This window comes from Vigna umbellata, chromosome 9, assembly GCF_029865625.1.
Source record: "Vigna umbellata cultivar VRB3 chromosome 9, Vumbellata_1.0, whole genome shotgun sequence".
Taxonomy (NCBI): domain Eukaryota; kingdom Viridiplantae; phylum Streptophyta; class Magnoliopsida; order Fabales; family Fabaceae; genus Vigna; species Vigna umbellata.
The window spans coordinates 5,915,290-5,936,153 of NC_142173.1; the positions used below are offsets into that span (position 1 = coordinate 5,915,290).

General features: G+C 34.9%; 1 protein-coding gene, 1 long non-coding RNA gene and 1 pseudogene across 8 annotated transcripts; 2 read left to right on the forward strand and 1 right to left on the reverse strand.

Annotated features, from left to right (window-relative positions):
- Positions 1-308: 308 nt before the first annotated feature.
- LOC148192412 (uncharacterized) lies at positions 309-2,255 on the reverse strand. Its single transcript, XR_015782157.1, has 3 exons — positions 2,107-2,255; positions 1,905-1,995; positions 309-467 (listed from the first exon to the last, which is right to left on the reverse strand). It is a non-coding gene; the product is annotated as an uncharacterized LOC148192412 (long non-coding RNA).
- A 543-nt stretch (positions 2,256-2,798) lies between these two features.
- Positions 2,799-8,758, forward strand: LOC148192413 (uncharacterized). 3 transcript variants are annotated; one of them, XM_088098698.1, is made up of 8 exons: positions 2,799-2,885; positions 3,007-3,203; positions 3,772-3,864; positions 4,165-4,234; positions 6,143-6,545; positions 6,633-6,776; positions 7,127-7,441; positions 8,188-8,758. In XM_088098698.1, exons 4-8 carry the CDS (start codon positions 4,230-4,232, stop codon positions 8,605-8,607), a joined length of 1,287 nt encoding a protein of 428 aa, XP_087954824.1. In that variant the 5' UTR covers positions 2,799-2,885; positions 3,007-3,203; positions 3,772-3,864; positions 4,165-4,229; the 3' UTR covers positions 8,608-8,758. The 3 variants fall into 3 exon arrangements, with proteins under 3 accessions (XP_087954824.1, XP_087954826.1, XP_087954825.1); XM_088098700.1 differs by having other exon boundaries at positions 2,809-2,885; positions 3,014-3,203; XM_088098699.1 differs by having other exon boundaries at positions 2,844-2,920.
- A 3,795-nt stretch (positions 8,759-12,553) lies between these two features.
- Positions 12,554-19,942, forward strand: LOC148192414 (pentatricopeptide repeat-containing protein At5g39680 pseudogene; annotated as a pseudogene). Of its 4 annotated transcripts, XR_015782411.1 has the most exons (4): positions 12,558-12,844; positions 13,320-13,392; positions 15,255-15,327; positions 15,464-17,772. The product of XR_015782411.1 is annotated as a pentatricopeptide repeat-containing protein At5g39680 pseudogene, transcript variant X3 (transcript). The 4 variants fall into 4 exon arrangements; XR_015782409.1 differs by lacking the exons at positions 15,255-15,327; positions 15,464-17,772 and adding an exon at positions 18,226-19,942 and having other exon boundaries at positions 12,554-12,844; XR_015782410.1 differs by lacking the exons at positions 15,255-15,327; positions 15,464-17,772 and adding an exon at positions 17,780-18,219 and having other exon boundaries at positions 12,560-12,844.
- The last annotated feature ends 922 nt before the right edge of the window (positions 19,943-20,864 follow it).

The window sequence follows — 20,864 nt, forward strand, 5'->3', positions numbered from 1 at the left end:
GTTTTCTGTACCAGAGAAAACGAACGTTAGAAGTGTCTAACAGTTAAAACATTAACTTATTAAACACACGATAAGCACACAGTAAAAACGTAATGCGCTCATAACCTACAGCGTCCTTAAGAGAACAAAACTGCTCTGATACCACTAATGTAACATCCCAAAATATAGTAATTACCATAATCAAGATTAATTACATTAAGATAATAAACAGTGCAGTCTTACAAAAACCGAACGAGCACTAAGATGTCGAACGTTCATAAAGCATACAGAAATGACGAACGCCATAATATAAAGAGTTTAAGGACGAACGGTTTTACAGGATTACAACCGAACGTCTACATAAAACACGTAATAAACTATACTATACTGGCGAGCGCTCTAGGGCTCGGCTTTCACTTCAACATCCACCAGCGTCGCGTCCTCCAAATTTTCTTCTTCCAGCAGTGTTTCAAGGGACGCTCCACCATCTGCTCACATCCACATGGATGATCATTGCAAAGACAAGACGAACGTACAGAGACCAGGACAACACAAGGAAAACACAAGGGTAAGCTTACGTATTTTAAATTCATACTTCAACATTTATATTCAAATCCTCACACAATCAGTACATACGCATATAACTTCAATCAAAACATAAATATAAATATTCTAGACAGACCGTCCGGACTGTATGAATCTGTGTAGTTTCAAGCGTCCTTGCACCCGAGTGATGTAGTAACTGGGATAACACCAAACAGCTGCCACTCGAGGTAAGTCCGTTCTTACGTCGCCCATGTTAACTTATGGACTAAGGACCTCCTGCCGTTCCCACACATGAGTACCCCCTTCTACTTGAAGAGGCGTATCACGGAACATCAGGATGGACAGCGAGTCTAAACTTATCCACAGTCATACTTTACTAAATTCAATAACCAATCAGAGTCGTTCCTCCTTGGAACGCTCGTTCAAATATCAATCTCATAATTTCACCCCATATATGGTTCGTTCATTTTATAATTCTCTCAATATCACATTTTCATTCTTTGTTACACTTCCATAAAAAGACGAACGTTAATTCACTGTATGGACGAACGCTATTTGAGATCAGGACGAACGCTATTTAAAACGGACGCTCGACATGAGGTCGAACGCTATTAAAGACTGACGCTCGACATGAGGTCGAACGCTATTAAAGACTGACGCTCGACGTGAGGTCGAACGCTATTAAAGACTGACGCTCGACATGAGGTCGAACGCTATTAAAGACTGACGCTCGACATGAGGTCGAACGCTATTAAAGACTGACGCTCGACGTGAGGTCGAACGCTATTAAAGACTGACGCTCGACGTGAGGTCGAACGCTATTAAAGACTGACGCTCGACATGAGGTCGAACGTTATTAACAACGAACGCTCGACATAAGGCCGAACGCTTATTTACTCAAAGGGGGACGCTCGTTCTCGAGCAGAATTCTTTCCAAATGAAAGAATTCCATTTTAAAGTATCATAAGGAAAACCGAACGGTATAAGACCGTACAGTGACGAGCGTTAGTTAACAAAAGTAGGATTTAAGTGCAGAATTATCAACCTTAGCCAATTTTTCAGATTTCAACACTTTAACCTAAACTTTATACTTCAAATGAATCTCAGATTTATGAACTTTACACTCTCACTTCCAGATTACTTCATATTCAATAATCAACATCTTAACAATTCATACATTATAGTATTCATCCATACGATTCAACCATGCATGCAGCTCAACAATCCAGAAAATCATATCAGTACATTCATAACAGCACAACAGGGCTCGTTCATGCAGATCAGAAAATCACGCATACAAAGATTTCATACAGACAACCCAATCATGCTTTCATACAATCATACACGTATAAATTTAAATATATGTAAGCTTCCCTTACCTGGATAGCAGTGATCTTCCAAAAGCACGATTCTAGGGTTTCCTCTAACCACTTCTACTCTCAAGTTTCGTTCCACAGTTCCCACGTAAAACTAAGACACCAAAACAATCAACCAAAACTCAGACCTAGAACCCATTCATGCAACCAACTAGGGTTCGCATGAGACCAGAAAAGGGACGAAGCTTAAGACAGAAAAACTTACCAGTTCCGATCCAAGTTCTGTTCGGTCCAAATGAAAGGTCTCAACTGGACGAACACTCCTACGGTTCTGGAAAGTGAATCGGAGAAGAAGAAGATGAGTTATCGAAGAGAGAAGGTTACTGGTTCTAGAGAGAGATCAGAGAAATTGGAAAATCTGATTCAGAGGAAGAAGATGAGTGATACAGGTGAGTGGAGGGTTTTTCGAAAACTCTTTTTGCTTAACTCACGTTCGTTTGAACGAACGTCTCCCTCGCTGACACCTGCATACCAAACTCTGAATTGGAAGCTTCCAACGTGACAAGTGTCGTGTGTGCATGCAGAGCTTAGTGCGCAATTAATGCACTGGACGTGTGTCGCGGCTCATTGATGGAAGCTACTAGGTGAATCAGCAGTATCATAATTACTGATTTGACATCTAATTACGTTTTAAAATTTTCCGGGATCTCACAATTAGTAATACGTTTCTTTTCTTATGATAATAATTTTTTTTATCATAGTTATTAAAATAAAATATGTTATTAAATTATTAAAAATATGGTTATAAAAAATAATAAAAATAAATTATATTAATTAATGTAAAATTAATAGTAAATTATGTACAATAAAAAAAGTTATAAAATCTTAGACGAGATTTCTGTGTATTAATAATTATAAATAATAATATATGTAAAAATGATTTGGTTAGAAAGGACTAAGTGTTCTATTTTATACCGTCTGGATTCAATTGGGTTTAGGGTTATCTCTGCAGACACCTAGCATTGTGTTGAACGCTTTGTAACGGTGGGTACCCTTCATTAGGGCTGACTGCAGTTTAGGTTTATATCTGCGTTCCCAATCTCAGCTTTATTTGCTTTCTGCCTTACATCCCGTTCATCCCACTCACTCGCTGCTGCTGTTGAAGGTTGCAGCTATTGAAGGTTCGCTGCCGCCGAGGTTACCGTTGTTGAAGGTTCGCTGCCGTCGAGGTTACCGTTGTTGAAGGTTCGCCGTCGTCGAAGGCTCGCCACTGTCGAAAGCTTTGCCGCACTCTGCCGTCGCCGAAGATTCTGAGAACACTTCTCTTTAACTGGAAAAGAGAAGCAAATCTGGAATCCTAAGGTACGAATGTTTTTCCTATGTTGTTCAAACATTTTTGAAATGTATTCTTAGTTGTTTAAACATTTTGTTAGACATCTTGTAACGATTGCTTGTACGTGGAGAGAGCATCTGGGGTTCTTCCATCATCAGTTAAACACTGCACCATGCTTTGCCAGTGGTTGTCCTGTTTATTGTGTATGAAGATTATTGTGTAGCTCGAAAAGTTAAACCAAAACGAAGCCAATGATTATAAAGAACAATCTTAGTTGATTTGCAGTGCTTGTTATTTTTATGTCTGTTGTTCACTGAAATATTGTTTAAGTGTGAGACATCTTATTCCTTGATCTTCTTGTCTAGAATGTATACAAAAAATCACCCAGTCAAACGAAGTTGCATATCACATTTATAACTTCTATTCATTATTTTCCTTTTATCAAAACATATTGCAGATCACATTCAATTTTTGTTAAAATGGGAGATAATCTGAATTAGTTTTTGTCCTCCGTTCTGTGTCTTGAAATTGAATTTAGTTTCTGAATTTGTATTCTGAATCTGGATTTCTTTATATCTGTCTTTGCTTTGTTTACAGGGAGAGAAACTTTTGGAAAGCATTGGTGGCATATTCTCCAGAATTTGAAAACCAATAATAACGGTGCAATAACTTGCCCTGTTGTTTCTGAAGGTTAGTATATTCTCTCCATTCTTACCATTTTAATTTTGATTAATTTCTTAAATGGTGATATAATGTAATTTTATGCTTTCAACTTCTGCAATTAGTCACAGTATAGAGTATTTGTCATTGTTTAATGCTATATTTTTGTAATATTTCTTTCTTTACTCCATCTTAAATAGAGATCTGCTATTAGTGTTTGAACAGCTTAAGTTGAATATACCACTGGATGAGGAATGTATATGCCTAACCTTGGCTAAGTATTTTTAATGTTAAGGATGATTTGTTCTAATACTATTTTCCTGACTTCAGATCAGAATCTCCACAAACAAACCAGCTTTGCTCCATTAGCCGATGCAATTCAGACTCTCTTTTAAATGAGGTATGGCTTATGTGACTCTGATCATTCTGCATATTTGGCTTATTTTCTCCATATATGTGAGAGTGTTTATGTAACCATTCTTTTGGTTATTAGACGTTTGTTATTACAAATCCATCATTTCTTAATTAGGCCTTTAGGAGTTCTTTTTTCCTGTAATGAGTGCCTAGGCTAGGGCTGGGCATAGTTCAATGAACTGTACTATATTCTGTAATTAGGCTAACGCATTTTTTTATTCTGTTTGCAATGCTTTTAGATTCGTAGTTGTTGAGTTAGAGAGGTTAGTGTTTCAAATTTGTGAAATATATAACTGCCATATTGAGGTAATATCAGAAAATAAATCACTTTTGATGTTTAGTATCAGAAAATAAATCACTTTTGGCTGTCAAGTCATGGGGATAAAAAACTTGTGCTTATTATCTAGTTTTTAAATGGTATTGTTATTTTTGTTTGTTGTGTTATGTTCTTTAAATGATATCCCCTGTTTTTGTTGAAAGGCGTTCTATACCCAATCTTTAAAATTGTGGATCGCAATGGGTAACTTTTGTTGTGCTGCAGCTCACTGTGATGTAGTATGTAAGAGGGATGTTTGTAGAAATGACTGATATTTGGCCTTACACTATTATTAATATTGCTTATAAAGAGTGGTTGACTAGATTTATACTACCTCTTTCTGTCTGTATATTGCTTAAAAACAGGCTAGCATCCCAACTATTATTGTTCATGATTCTAATATTTTAGCTGATGCTTCTTCTTTTAATGATGTTGTTTCTGATGATTTGAGTGTTATTTCTGCTTCTAATTTTGATAATGCTGATTCTGACTTTATGCCTGCAGTTCAATATGGTTTCAATGATGTACCTGCTTTTTACATTAATTTTATAGCGGTTGATTTTCATAATAATACTTATCGTTCTAAAAGTATGGTTGAACCTGTGGTTGATAATAACACTGATTTTAATGAAATAACTGCAGTTCACACTGATTTTATAGTTGTTGATGGTCATATTGGTCATATTGATATACCTGCTGCTGTTTTTTGATCCAAATGTTGATGTTGCTGATTGATCTGATTTTTACATAGTTTTAATTGATAACAACGTTGCAGTAGCTGGTGAATTTCATGCTTCTGTTTCAGATCTTGATGTTGTTGATTTTATTACTGCCACTGCTGATTATGATTTTAATGCTTTTGGTTCTGATTCTTAATGTTCATTCTGAACTCAATAATGTGGCAGGCTGTTGTCTCTGATTTTTCAAGTGCTGATTTTGTTATTGTTGATGCTGATATTCATACACCTCTCATTCAACACATTCATAAACCTTCACTAGATGAGGTGTTGCTGCTGCAACAGAATTGTAGAGAAAGCCATTGTTTTATAGATTAGTCTAGTTTCCTGCCTTTTAGTTTAGCTCAGCCTAGTTTTCTAGAGTTTGTTTTTGCTGGTTTTTATATGTTTCATACTTAGTACTACTTTGTAGATGTTAGGATTCAAGTTTCATTTCAGTTTTGAAGCATGTATATTTACTGAATTTTGAACTGCACAATAAATACGACTTTACTGAATTGTATTAGTGTAACTGAACTAAAAAATAGTTCAGTTCAATTTTTTTGAACTAATTTTTTAGTTCAGTTCAGTTCACTTGAACTATTTTGTAGTTAACTGTAATTATTTATAGTACAGTGCACTGAACTGCATTTTGCCTACCCCTACCTTTCATTGTTTGATTTTCTCGTTGGTTTTATGGTTTGTCTTTCTATTAATTTGTGTATTTTATTTAAGTTCTGCATACCAAAAGACCCTTTTTGATTTCAAAATCTGTGATGTGCCTACGATTTGTGTGTCTGAAGAACCATCGACATCTCTATCTGTTCTTTGCGTGAAATCTGATAATTTTTAATTGATACAGTGTAATGGATTCGGACACTGATGCACCAAAATCCAAAACTCCCAAAAAGGAGAACAAGAAGAAAAAAGATGTTCCCCCTCAACCTGATCGAATTGAGGTTGCGGTGGAGGTTGTTCATGAGCATCCCAATAAAACAGCTCCTGTTGTTGGTTATTTTCCTTCGGGCTATGATCCGGTTAAGAATCATGCCAGTGGTTCCAGTCCCTCTGAATTTCAACTTTACAGGCACAGGAACATGTCCAAGAGGATGCAGTTTGTTGTTCGCCCTCCTGGATCATCAGTGGAATTTGTTGGAACTAGTTTTTCTGGCGAGGCTGCAGCTGGACACCGGGCCATGTTCGCGCTTGGACTCCTTCATAAGGAAGCTGGGACCCTGAAGATTGTTCCCATTGCTGGTAATAAGGTAAAATGTGAAGGGGAAGAACAATTTCATTTGCCTTGCTGTCAAATAAGTCAGTGTGTATTTTGTTAATTGGTGGATGATGTTCAGATATTCAGATTGGAGCCAAAGGTTAAAGGTGTGGTGGACGCTGGTGACAATGAGCCTGCGAACTCAACATTGGAAGAGATGACTCCACAGCAGAAGATTGCGGAGACTACTGCTATATGGGGAACAAAGAAGGATATAGAGAAGGTATTTTTTTTTTATTCATTTAACCCTTTTTGCTAGCTATGCTAATATCAAGTAGTAAATCTATATTCACAATGAAAAGTTGATATTAATGTGTGGATGTTTACTGATTTGCAGTGGCTAGATACTGTTAGTTTGAGTGTCAATAGATGTAAAAGGGGACTATGTGAAGAATGCATTTAAGTGTCTTCCATTTGTTTATTCTTATTGGTCCATGGACAAATTAATTTTTGGTTGTCAGCTTTGGGATATAATATGTGAAGAATGTCATATATTATTTTTCACTCAACTATATTTAGCTGACTTTATTGCAATTATTTTTAACTAATCTTGGCATCTGTATCATTTTGCAGGCTAAAAAGAAGCTAGCTCTCAAACAAGATGAAGATCCTAATTCTCAAAGGAATCTGAATGTGAAAATGAAAAATGTTTCTGTGAAGAAAAGCGCTCTTCAAAGTACAGAATCTCATGTTTCTCGCAACATACCACCATATGATACTTCTGCAACTACACCTCAGGAGGCATATGTATTGGACAAAATCATCCTTACAGGAGAATGGAATTATCTTGAAGACATTTATAAAAAATTGCATCAGGAAGAAAAGGCGGATTTCAGTTCTTATCCAACATTTGTTCGCAACAGGGTAGAGGGATTAAGGAAAATTGAGGTATTGATACAAATATAACCCTTTTGCTTAACTTGAACAAATTAGATGGATGAACATACTGTATTCAACCTAGACTGTTGTGCTTACAAAAAAAAGACAAGGCACTGGCTTAAAACCTAAACATAAAGCTGGTTACACAAAAAAGAAATATTAATAAAATTGAATTATATTTCCACCGCATTAAAATAGTAACTTCAGAGTTTTTTGGGTTATAGGAAGAAAATGTCCAGTCTTACTAGTTATACTCTACAATTGGCTACATTGTAGAACGATGAGAAATGCTTAGACTTGTGTTATATCAATAATTGTAGAATTTATTTTTCATAAACGTTCTAGAAGTCTCTGACGGGGGATTTGTAAACAGTTAGTTAATATGATTACCCCAACCTTCTTGTGGTAGAAGGGGACCTGAATGTGTTTATACTAAGGCTTGTTTGGATTAACTTGTCAACACATATAGAAGAAGAAATAGGGAGGTAAAAGGAGTTGAACTTCCACAGATCAAAGTCAAGTTATGCACTTCGATTCTTTTGAGAAGACAAGAGTCTAAATAGTTTAGGTACATAAGTTTTTGTTGACGTATGAGAGAAGTTTCATTTATTTTTACCTTTTTATTTTCTTTTACAAATGTTGATGAGATGTCTGTTATTTCAGTACAAAATTCTCTTTTGATCCAAATACTCTTCCAGGTTTGATTTTTGTCTTTTCCAACTAAAATATCTGTGATCTATTGTTTATATTTACAGGATGAGTCAGAAAAGAGGAAGCTTTCCTGCATATTCTCATACATCAATCATCTGATAAAGTTCAAAGATCAACATTCCTTTGATGTTTTCACTGCAAAGGGCCATAAAATCCCCAACATCCTGCGACATAAATTTTCAAATATGTTTGCTGTTTCTGAATTAAGAAGGCTACCCCCTGAAAAAATTTCTCTTCTCATAAGTTACGTGCTGGTGCTTACGCTTTTCGCTGATAACTTCAGAACTTACTGCTCAGATATTGCAAAGGATCTGAGCATGAATGTTTTGGCCGTGAGACACGTCTATGAGCAATTGGGTTGCAAACTTATCCGTCAGAAAAGCTCTCTTAACGATTTTTGTGCTACTCTTTCTGTCCCTCTTATATTTCCTCGTGAGTTAAAGGAAAAAAAGAGGAAGAGGTAGATGCATCACTTGAGTCCCTTTTGAGTCCCTTTTTAGGTCATTGACTGTTACAAATCCTGTGATGTTAAAACATTGTTATCCAACACCTCTTCTGATAGGATATTTGTTATTATTTCTATCTGCATACATATGAACCGTTTTTGCCGTTTTAGTAGTTTAAGAAGCAGTTTTGAAATTAGCATACTCTAATTATGTTGATAAAAATAGAATTTATTTGTGTACTGTTGAACAAACTGTTTGGTTAAAAGAATTGTAAATCCAAACCTCAATTTATGAGAACAAAAAAGGCCATAAGGTATTTTGCCAGCAAACAATGAAGTCTCAAAAGACCTTATAGCCTCAACAATTAGATGTAACCATTGAACAGATTAAACCGTGATCTTGTGCGAGCTCTTTGATCAGTGGCATGGGTGAAAACATGAGAGAACATCGACACTATACTCTCCCATTAACTGGCCACTGCCATTTCCTTGATCTCACAAGCACCTTTACTGTGTTCACAACGAATTTATAGCATGATGAACTAGAAATTTAAGTTCTATGTCGCCTGGAATGACTTTAATTTGCGTTTCGAAACCTAGTGACCCTATAAAGATCGATCATAAGCCTAATGTTGCACTTATCTCTCTCCAGGAAAGGGATTTTTTGGTTTCCTCTATCTGATACCATTCTTAGTATACCCTATGAGTATATTTGGTAGACAAAACTATCTTCTGAAACTCCTTCACATATTTAAGAAAATATTATCTAGAAAGTATTACTTATATTTGTGTGCCATAAATATACATTAGATAAAAATGAGGATCTTTTATTTATGATATTAAATCTAAAACAGACTATCTTTAATCTAAAAGAAATTATTTTGATGAGATTGTGTCGTCAAAATGAAAAAAAAAAAATTAGAGAAGTGCATGTAGTCACTTTCTAACAATATTAATGATATTTAACTAAAAGAACAATGATCTCTATTTAAAAAACAATATATAAAGACTTCATTCAGTTAAGAAGAAATATAAAGATAACGTTAGCTCATATATTTAAATATAGAAACTAAATTAGTAACTAAGCATTTTATTAGATTAATAAGTGGTCATTCAATTTTGAAAAAAAAATCACATAGATCTTATTTAACAAAAATTAAAATTTAATTAAGTAAAAAAAAATTAATAAAAAGACTAAAAGAAATTAAAGATTCATTAACAAATCAAAATATTTCTAACATTAAATCCGAACTATTTCTTCCCACTTTTTCTTTTAGTCTTTTAATAAATCCATAAACGTGTTTTATCGTTTTAATTGTTGAAACATATTAGATTTGTGGTTTTAATAATATAATAATTGTTTTGGTATGGATATTTTGTAGGACCAAGACACTAACCTTTCTGACGTGACTTTGCTACTTTCCAATGCTTGAGTTGCGTGAGCTGCTCGGTTGGACTCTGGATGTCGTTCGGTTGTACTTTTGATGGAGGGGAGGTACCTACAAAAGACACTCCAACTCTCAAATTAGGTGGAAGAGCTTCTGCTCATAAGTGAATTATTATTACTGATTGGATATAATAGAATGGGAGTTCTACGTAGAACTGTCAAGTCAGCCCCTTTAATAAGATTTGGCCCTAGCCCATGTGGGTTAGGGCCAAAAAAGTCCACAGGACCAAAAATAATCTTTTATTCAAAAATCCTACAGGGTGTTGCTCCCTCCACCACCACTCCTTGTTCCCTCTACCTCTCCATTCCTCTTTTATCCCTCCCTCCACCTTTTCATTCCTCTTTTACCCCTCCCTTTACCTCTCTATTCCTTATTCCTGTTTTATTCTTGAGTAAAATTTTACTTTTAGATTAATATTTTTTATCTTCTATTCCCTCCAATTTCCTATGCATGGCACACAATTTTTTCTTCCTCTTTAATGTTATACTTTGTTCTCTCATTGGTAATGGTGAAAGGAATTGTTTCAACGTTCCGTGGTGCTTGAAAGTCTCGGTGGTACTTAAAAGTGCAAAGGAGTGAGGGTACATTGCATACGTAACCAACCCTAAATTAAACCTTCAATAGATATGAGCATCCGTCGCCACATGTGAATATCCGTTTAATGTTAGGACGGATGTGAACATCCGTTTAATGTTGGAATCAAAGACATAAAGCTTGCAAAAAACGAATGGATTCTCCTAGGCCAGTCATGCAGCGTCTTCGACCTCTCTCCTGTGAACTACACTTTCGAGGTTCAAGCCATGAGCGCAGAGAAGCTCCCTTTCATTCTCTCCGCTGTCTTCACCATCGGTCCCAGAGTCGATAACCACGACAGCGTTCTCAAATACGCCAAACTTCTCTCTTCTCACGACAAGCTCTCTCACCACGTTAAGGAGCTAGTCCAGGGCATCATCGAGGGAGAGACACGTGTCTAGGCACCAAGTCATTTAAACAGGAAGTGTTTGACAAGGTTTGATCCCTATTGGCTTTATATTATTCTGAGGTACCAAAGATAAGAATGTAGCGTAGTTCTAATTTTGTAGATAAGATCATAGGAAGCAAAACAATGGAATAATATGATGCAGAATATATAATAATGAGTGTATGATTAGGAAGAGATTTCAAGAGGAAATAAGACAAGGCTGAAAGACAATAAATGAATGGGAATAAGCAGTTATACGTTTTGGGAATCTCTGAAGTCAATATAATGGCACATAGTTGCTGTGATTGTAATGTTTATATAAAAGAGGAGCTGTTTGATAATAATTATTAAATTGGGAAGAATGATGGTCAGCTTAAAATTGTGTCGAATTCAAAGACGCATTAAACAAAGAGTAACTACCACCCATGAGTCTTTTGCACTTCCAAACACATAAAAGTTGATTAGTGTAAGTTCTGCTGGTTTAACTATGGAAGCTTCAATTAACCCTTCTTCTTCTTCTTCTCTTGTCACCATTCTCAGATTTGCATCATTTGCAAAGTGAAATTTATGTCTCTATGAACAGTGATTTCATCAGGACTACACAGCATGAAAATGACTTGACGGGTTAGGATTGCATTTCGTCTGGTTTAACGTGATTTCACATTTGAGAGGTGGGGGTGCTGCGACTAAAAATGGTAGAAATTTAGGGTTTTATATTAAAATAATTAAATAGAGTTAAAAGTAAAAAAAAGGTAAAAAAGGTTATTTTTGTAATTAAAAAAATTTGAAGAAGGTTGGGGAGGTAAAAGGAGCAAAGGTGGTGGTGGAGGGAGCAACACCCCAGGGCTAAAAGCCCCCAAAGTCTATGGGTCACGGCCAGCCCAGCTTGCCTATGTCAGAAAAGAAAAATACATGACACTTCACCCTTCAGTTTTTTTTTAACGCCGTTAGTTTTTGAGGACGAAAAATTATGATTTTTTGAAGGAGGAGGATATCCCTTACTTTAAAAGATTACAGACTAAAAACAAATTCGCTTGATATATTAGAGACTAAAAACATATTTAACCAAAAAAAATCCTACATGCCTATTACTACATATATTTTGTATTTTAATTAAATCTCCAAGCACATTAATAATAATTTAAAAAAGAGATTCAACATTCGAATTTTAAGTTTTAAATTAATTTTTAAATCTCCGAATTATTTGATAATTTTAATTAGGACTCTAAATTAAGTAAGGTAGAACTGAGTCGTTAATCTTATAATTCTTTAATTGAGTGGTGATGATTTTTAAAATTGCCATATATTTTATTTTTACTATTTCACGGAAAACCAATTTCAAAATCATTTTTAAAAGACTCCAAAAACTTAAAAAGATCTAATATAAAAGAATTTTGATATGGAGAAATACTTAAAATTTTCAATTGATTTTGGGATCTATATTAATTTAACCCATTCCGAAAGATAATTAATTAGAAGGGTCTCCTAATAAATCATTCAAATAATTTTTTCCAATAATTAAATAATCACAATTACCATGGTATTTGAATAAGTTTTTTGTACCAGAAAAAACACAAAACAACTATTTGCATTTTCTCTTTCGGAATTGAAATCCCCAGTTTCAATCTTCATCATTTTTTAGAACCAACATTTCCCAAACCCCAGCTTCGTGCACTAACACAGAGTCGTTCCCAAATCGCCATCCTAAATCCCACTTCCAAATTTGTTCCCAAATTTGTTTGTTCTTCAAATACCTGAGGATTCCGAGTCCCCAAATCGCGTTTGCCAAACGTGACTCCAAAAAGTTGGGGACTTGAACACTGTTCAACGTTGTTCGCTGCTGCGAGGTGCCTATCTTTCCCTTTCTCGTAACACACGTCGAATATCTTTTATCGTGTAGGGTTCCAGGCATCCAAGTTTAAAGCTTTCTACATGATGCCGTATTACCTAACGGAACTTGAGATTGTTAATTTTTTTTATAATTTTGTTAACTGTCTGAGATGAATACCAGTAAAAAAGGAATAAAAAATGGATTTTGTTTGAACTTGAAAGTAAGTGGGTGGGGATGATTTGGTGTGTCCCAAAGTTGTATTATCTTACCTTACCCTTTTTAAGTTGAACAAATTATATGACAAATTGAGTACATGTAAGGAATTGGGTTGGTGTAAACCAGGTAAACTGTGTTTCACAAGTTAATTTTGGAGATGTCTTGTTCAATGCTGTAAGTGGTCAATTTTCTTGATAATGCAGATATTTTTTTGCTAAATTTAATTCTATCCTCCCGCAAACATATATACTTAAGTTTTCAGTGTACTTGAGCAGGCCATTTAGCTTTGGTGGCAAGTTGACTCAAACGGGCAACGCAAGGAAATCTCCACTAATTGACCATTACCAGGTAATGAAACATGCCAACCATAAACTATTTACATTTCTGAATCTCATTTTTTGTTGGGTTTATCATATAAGATTTCTTGTTGAATGACTTGATTGTTGATGTTTGTTCTCTGCATGATTAGAACTCTTACTTGGAATGAGAATGCATTGAAAGACGTGAGAATTATTTATCTAATACTCTAGTCATGATCATATGCGCGAAATCTTCATAAATGTATTTTTCATTCCATAGTATTCCAATTTAAAAACTACTGAATAACCTGTTATATCCTCTCGTTCTATTACTAAATCAACATTTTAAAATCCTTAAATTTAGCCTCTAAGCATTCGAACTCTGATTCAGTTCTAGTCTCATTCACTGTAATTAATACTGATTCAGTCCAAAATTCCAGTAATATGCACCGAATCCTCTACTGGTATGTTACTGATTTGGTAACACTAATAAATTTTTTAATAATTGAGCTTAAACTAAATGGGTTAAACCTTTTAGGTTAGAAAACAATTCCAACCCATAAAAAACACCCTGGAGTTGTCACCCTCACCTTCCATGAAGAGACTCGTAGAGAGGCCAGCGTTATGGCTGCCACTGCTAGGTACACCGATGCTGTCAGAGTTGCCACTGATAGAGGCGCCAAGCAGCCGTGAGGTCTGTCCGCGTATTATCCCTTACACTGGGAGGGATTGCATCGGGAGGCTGCTAGAGAAGCACAATCGCGAGCTGTGTCCGCTTCTTCCTCGCTGTTGGAAGGAACTGCATTGCAAGAAGCATTCCACACGAGTTGCAATTTAGAATGGCGATCCAACACGATCTTTGTAGATAGTGAGTTTTAAGTGAAGTGAGACTGGAGTGGGAGAAGAAGAACATCCCTTGGCACAGGTAATTTGTTAAAGGAAAATAAGAACATCCATAGCCTATAGACAATGCCTCCAAATGCAATTTGTTCTGAAGTTTCACGTATCAGTTCATCAGTCTGCAGCTTTAACTAACCCATTTAGCTTCTGATTTGGTGCCAACACATAAGGCTTAATCACAAAAATGCTACCCTGCACAGAAGAAAGAATATGTTTTTACATATACAACAAAATATTCACAGAAAGGTAGAGATATGTGTGGGTACTGGGTGGTCTGCTGGTTTTGTCACGAGCATTGTTAAACCAATAAGGTTCACTGTGGATTGTGATGATGTATAAAGTCTTTTTTATTTTTATTTTTGGAATTGTGAATAGCATTTTTGTGTAACGCTGTTGTAAATTCTTACTGTCTTGCTATTTATCTTTGTGCCATGAAAATGTTATTAATGATTATGAGCAGGCTCCAATCACAGTCTATATTTTTACTGGATGGATCTGTAACATGGCTATTAAAGTGAGATTCAAATGGTGAATCGTTTTTTATATATTTTGAATTGAAAGTCGAATCTTGTTTTGAAAAGGAAGATATATGACTTGTCTAATTTAAATGATAAAATAAACAAAATTTTTAAACAATCATTTGAATAGGAAGATGTATAACTTAATTTATTGTTTTGACTACAACATTATTGTACAAGGTGATGTTGAATTTTCATTTGTTTTAGGTTGCTATTAAAGTTGAAATATTTAATCTTTGTTTTCTTGCTGGAAGTTTGATACTCTGCTGGGTGGCTTCAGTGGTATGGGGATTCCTTTGTTTCACTTTCTCGTAATATTCTCCTTTTCCTTAAATGAATTGTATTATATGGTAAGTTATATTGATTGATTATAAATTCTAACATGTTGACATACATTACAATATTACTTACGTACACATTCAAGCTGATTGACCTGTCCAATCTCTAGTATAAGGACAAAAACTTTAGCCGTTTTCTATTTGTCTTGTGGCAGGGTATTCTCTCTACAATTTCCAATCCTTCAATGTTGAGGATTATATGTGTGCAGCATGCATCTTGACATGATGGTTATTTCTTTACTTTTCATTTTAGTTCTTTCTGTCTGATCAGAGTGATTGTCTACAGTGCCAGCTTTTTCTTTTCCTTCCAACCTTAACCACCTGGTCCTAATATCATTCTCCATGCTCAATTTTGAAATTCCAGGTCCTAAAATATCAATTAGACTGCTCAATCTTCGAATTCCAGGTTCTAAAACACTAGTTAGACTGCTCAATCTTGAATTAAAGGTCCTAAAATACCATTTAGACTGCACAATCTAGAAATTCCAGTCTGCTCAATTTTAGACTATGAAGCACATGAATATAATATTTTTAACATTAAAATTATATAAACATAACTGAAGATAATTTATAAATTTATGATATTAAAAAATAAAATGTACACAACAAAATATAATCATAGATTAATTTAACAATATAATAACCTTGGATTTAAAGAACGAACAAGACAATGAAAATATGTGCTACTCTTAGTTCAATGATCAATTAATGTTGAGTTTACTACCTCATAAAAGGATGAGCGTTCAATTCTGTATTTCAAACTTACTCATGAAAGGAAGAAATGTTTCTAAAGGTATTTTATTGATGTGGATGTAAGGAGACGAGTAAATACAAAGTTTGCAAACTTTTCAAATGAAAAAAAAAAGCTTTTGTCTGTCTGGGTTCTTTAAGGGATAGGGGTAAAAGGGATGAAAAGTTATGGGGGATTCTTCATGGAGCTCTGACGTACGAACACTTCAAAAGATAGTGCTTAAGTTACTTGGACAACCATGTTCTTCTTGTTGTGAAAGAAATTGGAGTACCTATTTTGTTTTTCATTCTTTGAAAAAAAATAAGAGGACATCCCAAAGGACAAAGGATCTAGTATTTGTCTATAGCAATCTTCGTCTTCTTTGAAGAAACATTTCAAAATACAATGAAGAGGAAACTAAATTATGAGATATTGAAGAAATGACTTTTCATTTGATGACAATAAGACTCTTGAGATTGCCAACTTATCTCGACAAACTAGACTAATAAGTTATATTTTTCAATGAGATGACCAAATGTGATTGTCAATTAATAGTTTACAATTTGTTAGACTTTTGTAATGGTTTCTCTTGATTTTTTGGATTGTGAAGTATGATCAGTATATTTTAGTAGTCTTATAGTCATACAAATATGTATACTTCCATGTCTTCCTATCCTGTATTTTTTAATTTAGCCGTATGTGTTTGTGCTTCGTAGTTTGTAATAAAGTATCCTAGGGGTTTCTTTCTCCTTAAGTTTCTGTTGTAAGCAATTGATCCTTACAATTATATGAACCTGAATAGACAATGAGATCCAAATTAAGATCTCTAAAAACTTTTCTCTTTAAGTTGGTATCATCAAAGACTATCCTAGTGAGGTTTGTTGGGCCTATTGTGCCATCCACTATTTGAGCACCCACAAATATCTAATTCCATGTTTGAGATGTCAAGTCTTTGACGATAGGGAATATTTTGGAGATCCCTCATTGACTAAAGATATGATCAAGTTATAGTATATAAGTAGGTGCAAATCTTATTTTATAAACCGATTTTGTAAGGTCGAGTTTTCTAATAAGGAAGAACAAAAAAGCCTTCCCACAGAGAGAAGTTTAATGGGATGGGCACCCACATAAGCTATACCTGCACAAGTTTGGCATAGAGTTGAGAATTTTCCAAAAGTCACATAATAAATCATTAAAATATTTTTAAAGGATGAACACTAATTTAAATAATTGTAAAAAAATACTTTACCATCGTATTTGAACACACAATGTTCTTTGTATCAGAAAAACATAACAAAAAAGTTATTCGATAAGCATAGTAGAAGTGAGACTCCAAGTGTCTAACCATTTTCTCGTTCATAAGAATTGAACTGAGTTGAATTCCCCAATTTCAATATTTTCCTCGTCAGTTTTAGGGTTTCACTCTTCTATTCCTTTTCTCATCAATTTGATTCAAGCTTATCTTTTTCAATTCTCTGCTCTGTGTTCTTGGAGTGGCGTAGGATTTGAATTGGTTTTCCTTGGATATCTGTGGTATAAACTGTGCAGCCTGGTTTGAAATTTCTTTTTTTGATGTTTAACATTTGTTGCTATTTTGGAGTGATTTTTTCTAATTGGAAATGGAATTTTAGATTTAGGTTTTCCTTTGATCATATAATTTCTAGCTTGGATAATTCTTTTGGTTGGTTACTGTTTAATTACTGGGAGGGTTGTGGCTATGATCTCGATAATTTTTGTCTTTCTTTTAATGTAATTTTCCGTGTTGCTCTATCCATTGTGTCAAACTTGTGCTAGCGTCTTTTTTAAGTGAATGGGTATTGTGACTCAGCTAACTTGTTGGATTATGATTTGGCTGAGATTCCTAAGTTCTAAAGAATGATTTTGATTCTCTCATATCATATATGGCTAATATGTTAATTGTCTCCTTGTCCGGGGGTATCTGCTTGGTAGGACTTCAGTTTTGGAGATATATGGTGATATATGGTGAAACAGATGGGGAATGAGGTGCTACATGAAAAGGGCAAAGATGAATTTGAGTCACAAGTTCAAAGAACTTGTTAACATTTTGAAACTCTCTGCCACTTCAAAGAGTCTGAGGTTGGGCAAAACAATCCATGCCCAATTGCTTGTTTGTAACCAAACTTCAAAAGACAGTGGCATCACTCTAATAAATTCACTGATCAATCTATACTCTAAATGTGGTCAATTGGAGTATGCCAGAAAGCTGTTTGACAGAATGCCACAGAGAAACGTGATTTCTTGGAGTGTTTTAATGGTGGGGTATTTGCACAAAGGGGATGTTGTGGGAGTACTTGGGCTATTCAGGAACATGGTTTCATTGGACAGTGCATGCCCCAATGAGTATATTTTTACCATTGTTCTTTCTTGTTGTGCAGACAGTGGGAGAGTCCAAGAGGGGAAGCAATGTCATGGGTATTTGTTTAAGTCCGGTTTGTTGTTGCATCAGTATGTGAAGAATGCACTTGTTCACGTGTACTCTAGGTGCTTTCATGTGGTTTCAGCCTTGCAGATTTTGGGAACAGTGCCTGGGAATGATGTGTTTTCTTATAATTCTATCTTGAGTGCACTTGTGGAATCAGGGTGTAGAGAAGAAGTTGAAAAGGTTCTGAACATGATGGTGGATGAATGTGTGTCTTGGGATGGTGTTACTCATGTAAATATGTTGTGCCTTTGTTCTCGTTTTAAAGATTTGCAATTGGGTATGCAGATTCATGCACAGTTGATGAAGACTGGATTGGTATTTGATGTCTTTGTTATTAGCACACTGAAAGACATGTATGGGAAATGTTGTAAAGTTCTAAATGCGAGAAAGCATTTTGATGATGTGCAAGATCGGAATGTGGTTGCATGGACTGCCATGCTGACTGCATATTTGCAAAATGGATATTTTGAGGAAACTTTGAATCTATTTCCAAGAATGGAGCTAGAGGGTACACATCCAAATGAGTTCACTTTTGCAGTTCTTCTAAATGCTTCTGCAAATTTGGTTGCACTAACGTATGGTGATGCATTACATGGTCGTATAATGAAATTAGGGTTTAAGAATCATCTCATTGTTGGAAATGCTTTAGTAAATATGTATTCCAAGAGTGGCAATATTGATTCTTCATATAGTGTGTTCTCAAACATGATATATAAAGATGTGATTACATGGAATGCTATGATATGTGGTTATTCCCATCATGGACTTGGTAAACAAGCTTTACTAGTGTTTCAAGACATGATGTCTGCTGGAGAATGTCCAAACTATGTAACCTTCATTGGGGTACTTTCTGCTTGTGCTCATTTGGCTCTTGTGCAAGAAGGGTTCTACTATTTTGATCAACTAATGAAGGAACTTAATATCGAGCCTGGATTGGAACATTACACATGTATGGTTTCTCTTTTGTGTAGGGATGGTCAACTTAATGAGGCTGAAAATTTTATGAAGGCGAAAACAGAAGTCAAGTGGGATGTAGTTGCTTGGCGTACTTTGCTTAACGCATGCCATGTTCATCGAAACTATAATTTAGGGAAGTTAATTGCAGAAACTGTGATACTGATGGACCCTCATGATGTAGGAACATATACATTACTATCAAACATGTATGCCAAGGCAAGGAAATGGGATGGAGTAGTGGAGATTAGAAAATTGATGAAGGAAAGGAATATTAAGAAGGAACCTGGTGCGAGTTGGTTAGGTATAAGAAATGATACTCATGTCTTTGTTTCAGAAGGAAGCAATCATCCAGAATCTACTCAAATCTATGAGAAAATTGAAGAGTTGTTATCAATGATTAAGCCACTGGGGTATGTGCCTGATGTTGGTGCTGTGCTGCATGATGTGGAAGAGGAACAAAAGGAAGGTTATCTTAGCTATCACAGTGAGAAGCTAGCATTAGCATATGGCCTCATGAAAATACCTCCACCAGGGCCAATCCGAATAATAAAAAACCTTAGGATGTGTGATGATTGTCACATTGCTGTAAAATTGATTTCAAAGGTCACAAATAGGTTGATAGTTGTAAGAGATGCTAACCGTTTTCATCATTTTAGAGATGGATTATGCACATGCAATGATCACTGGTAGCAATGTGAGGAAATTTTAATTCATGTTTGTTTGAAATCAACATGGTGTTTTGTGGAGCATAAAAAAAAGAACTTTGGATCACATATGCATGCATTATTAAGGATATCATTTTAGTCTGAGCATGTCAAACAACATGGACATGTATTTCCAACAAAATAGTCACTATGGTGTTTTGAAGGTATCTGTATACCTTGGCCAATACAAATTTGATGGCATATTGGCATATCTAAAAGAACTTGGTAGGTCTGAATGTTGGACCAAAATTGGAAAAGCTTGACCAATACCAAGTACTTCTCACATGAATTTCTTGATTTGATTTTACTTCATAAGATGAAGTTTTTAATTTCTTCCAAAAAAGAGAAAATACTTCTTAAATTCAGATTCCAGGTCAGTTTGTTTGTGCTTATTTGTTTTAAAGTCTGTTTTGCTAAAAAAATAAATTGATGCTTTCTTCTAATATGTTTTTCTAATCTGTTTATTTTAAGAATAAGTAGTTTTCAACTATTTTTAATGAGTGAATCTTATCTACTTAAATATGTGATTTTTAAAAAAAAGATCTGTTTATTTCAAAAACACTTATTTTAAATTTAAACAAACTGGCACATGATGAAGTCAGTATGTTTAAGTGTGCTCATCTACTAATTATTGTTTTCCTTCAAATTTTATTGTCAAACTATGTTTTTTTCTTCGGCTGAGCAAAAAATAGAGTAAATACTCAATTGTTTCCAAGATGAGTGGTCTGACATCTACTGATTAAAATTTCCACGTAAATGAATCATTGAGAAATTTATCTGCTTAGATGTAAGTCCTTTATCTGTATTTGATATTTGATATGCAGACATAGACTTTTCTTTGTATTTGATACAAAAGGACTTACTGGAAGCAAATGAATTTTTCAAGAACCCATTTTCTTGAAATTTTTTATACTGGAACATTCCAGTCAGT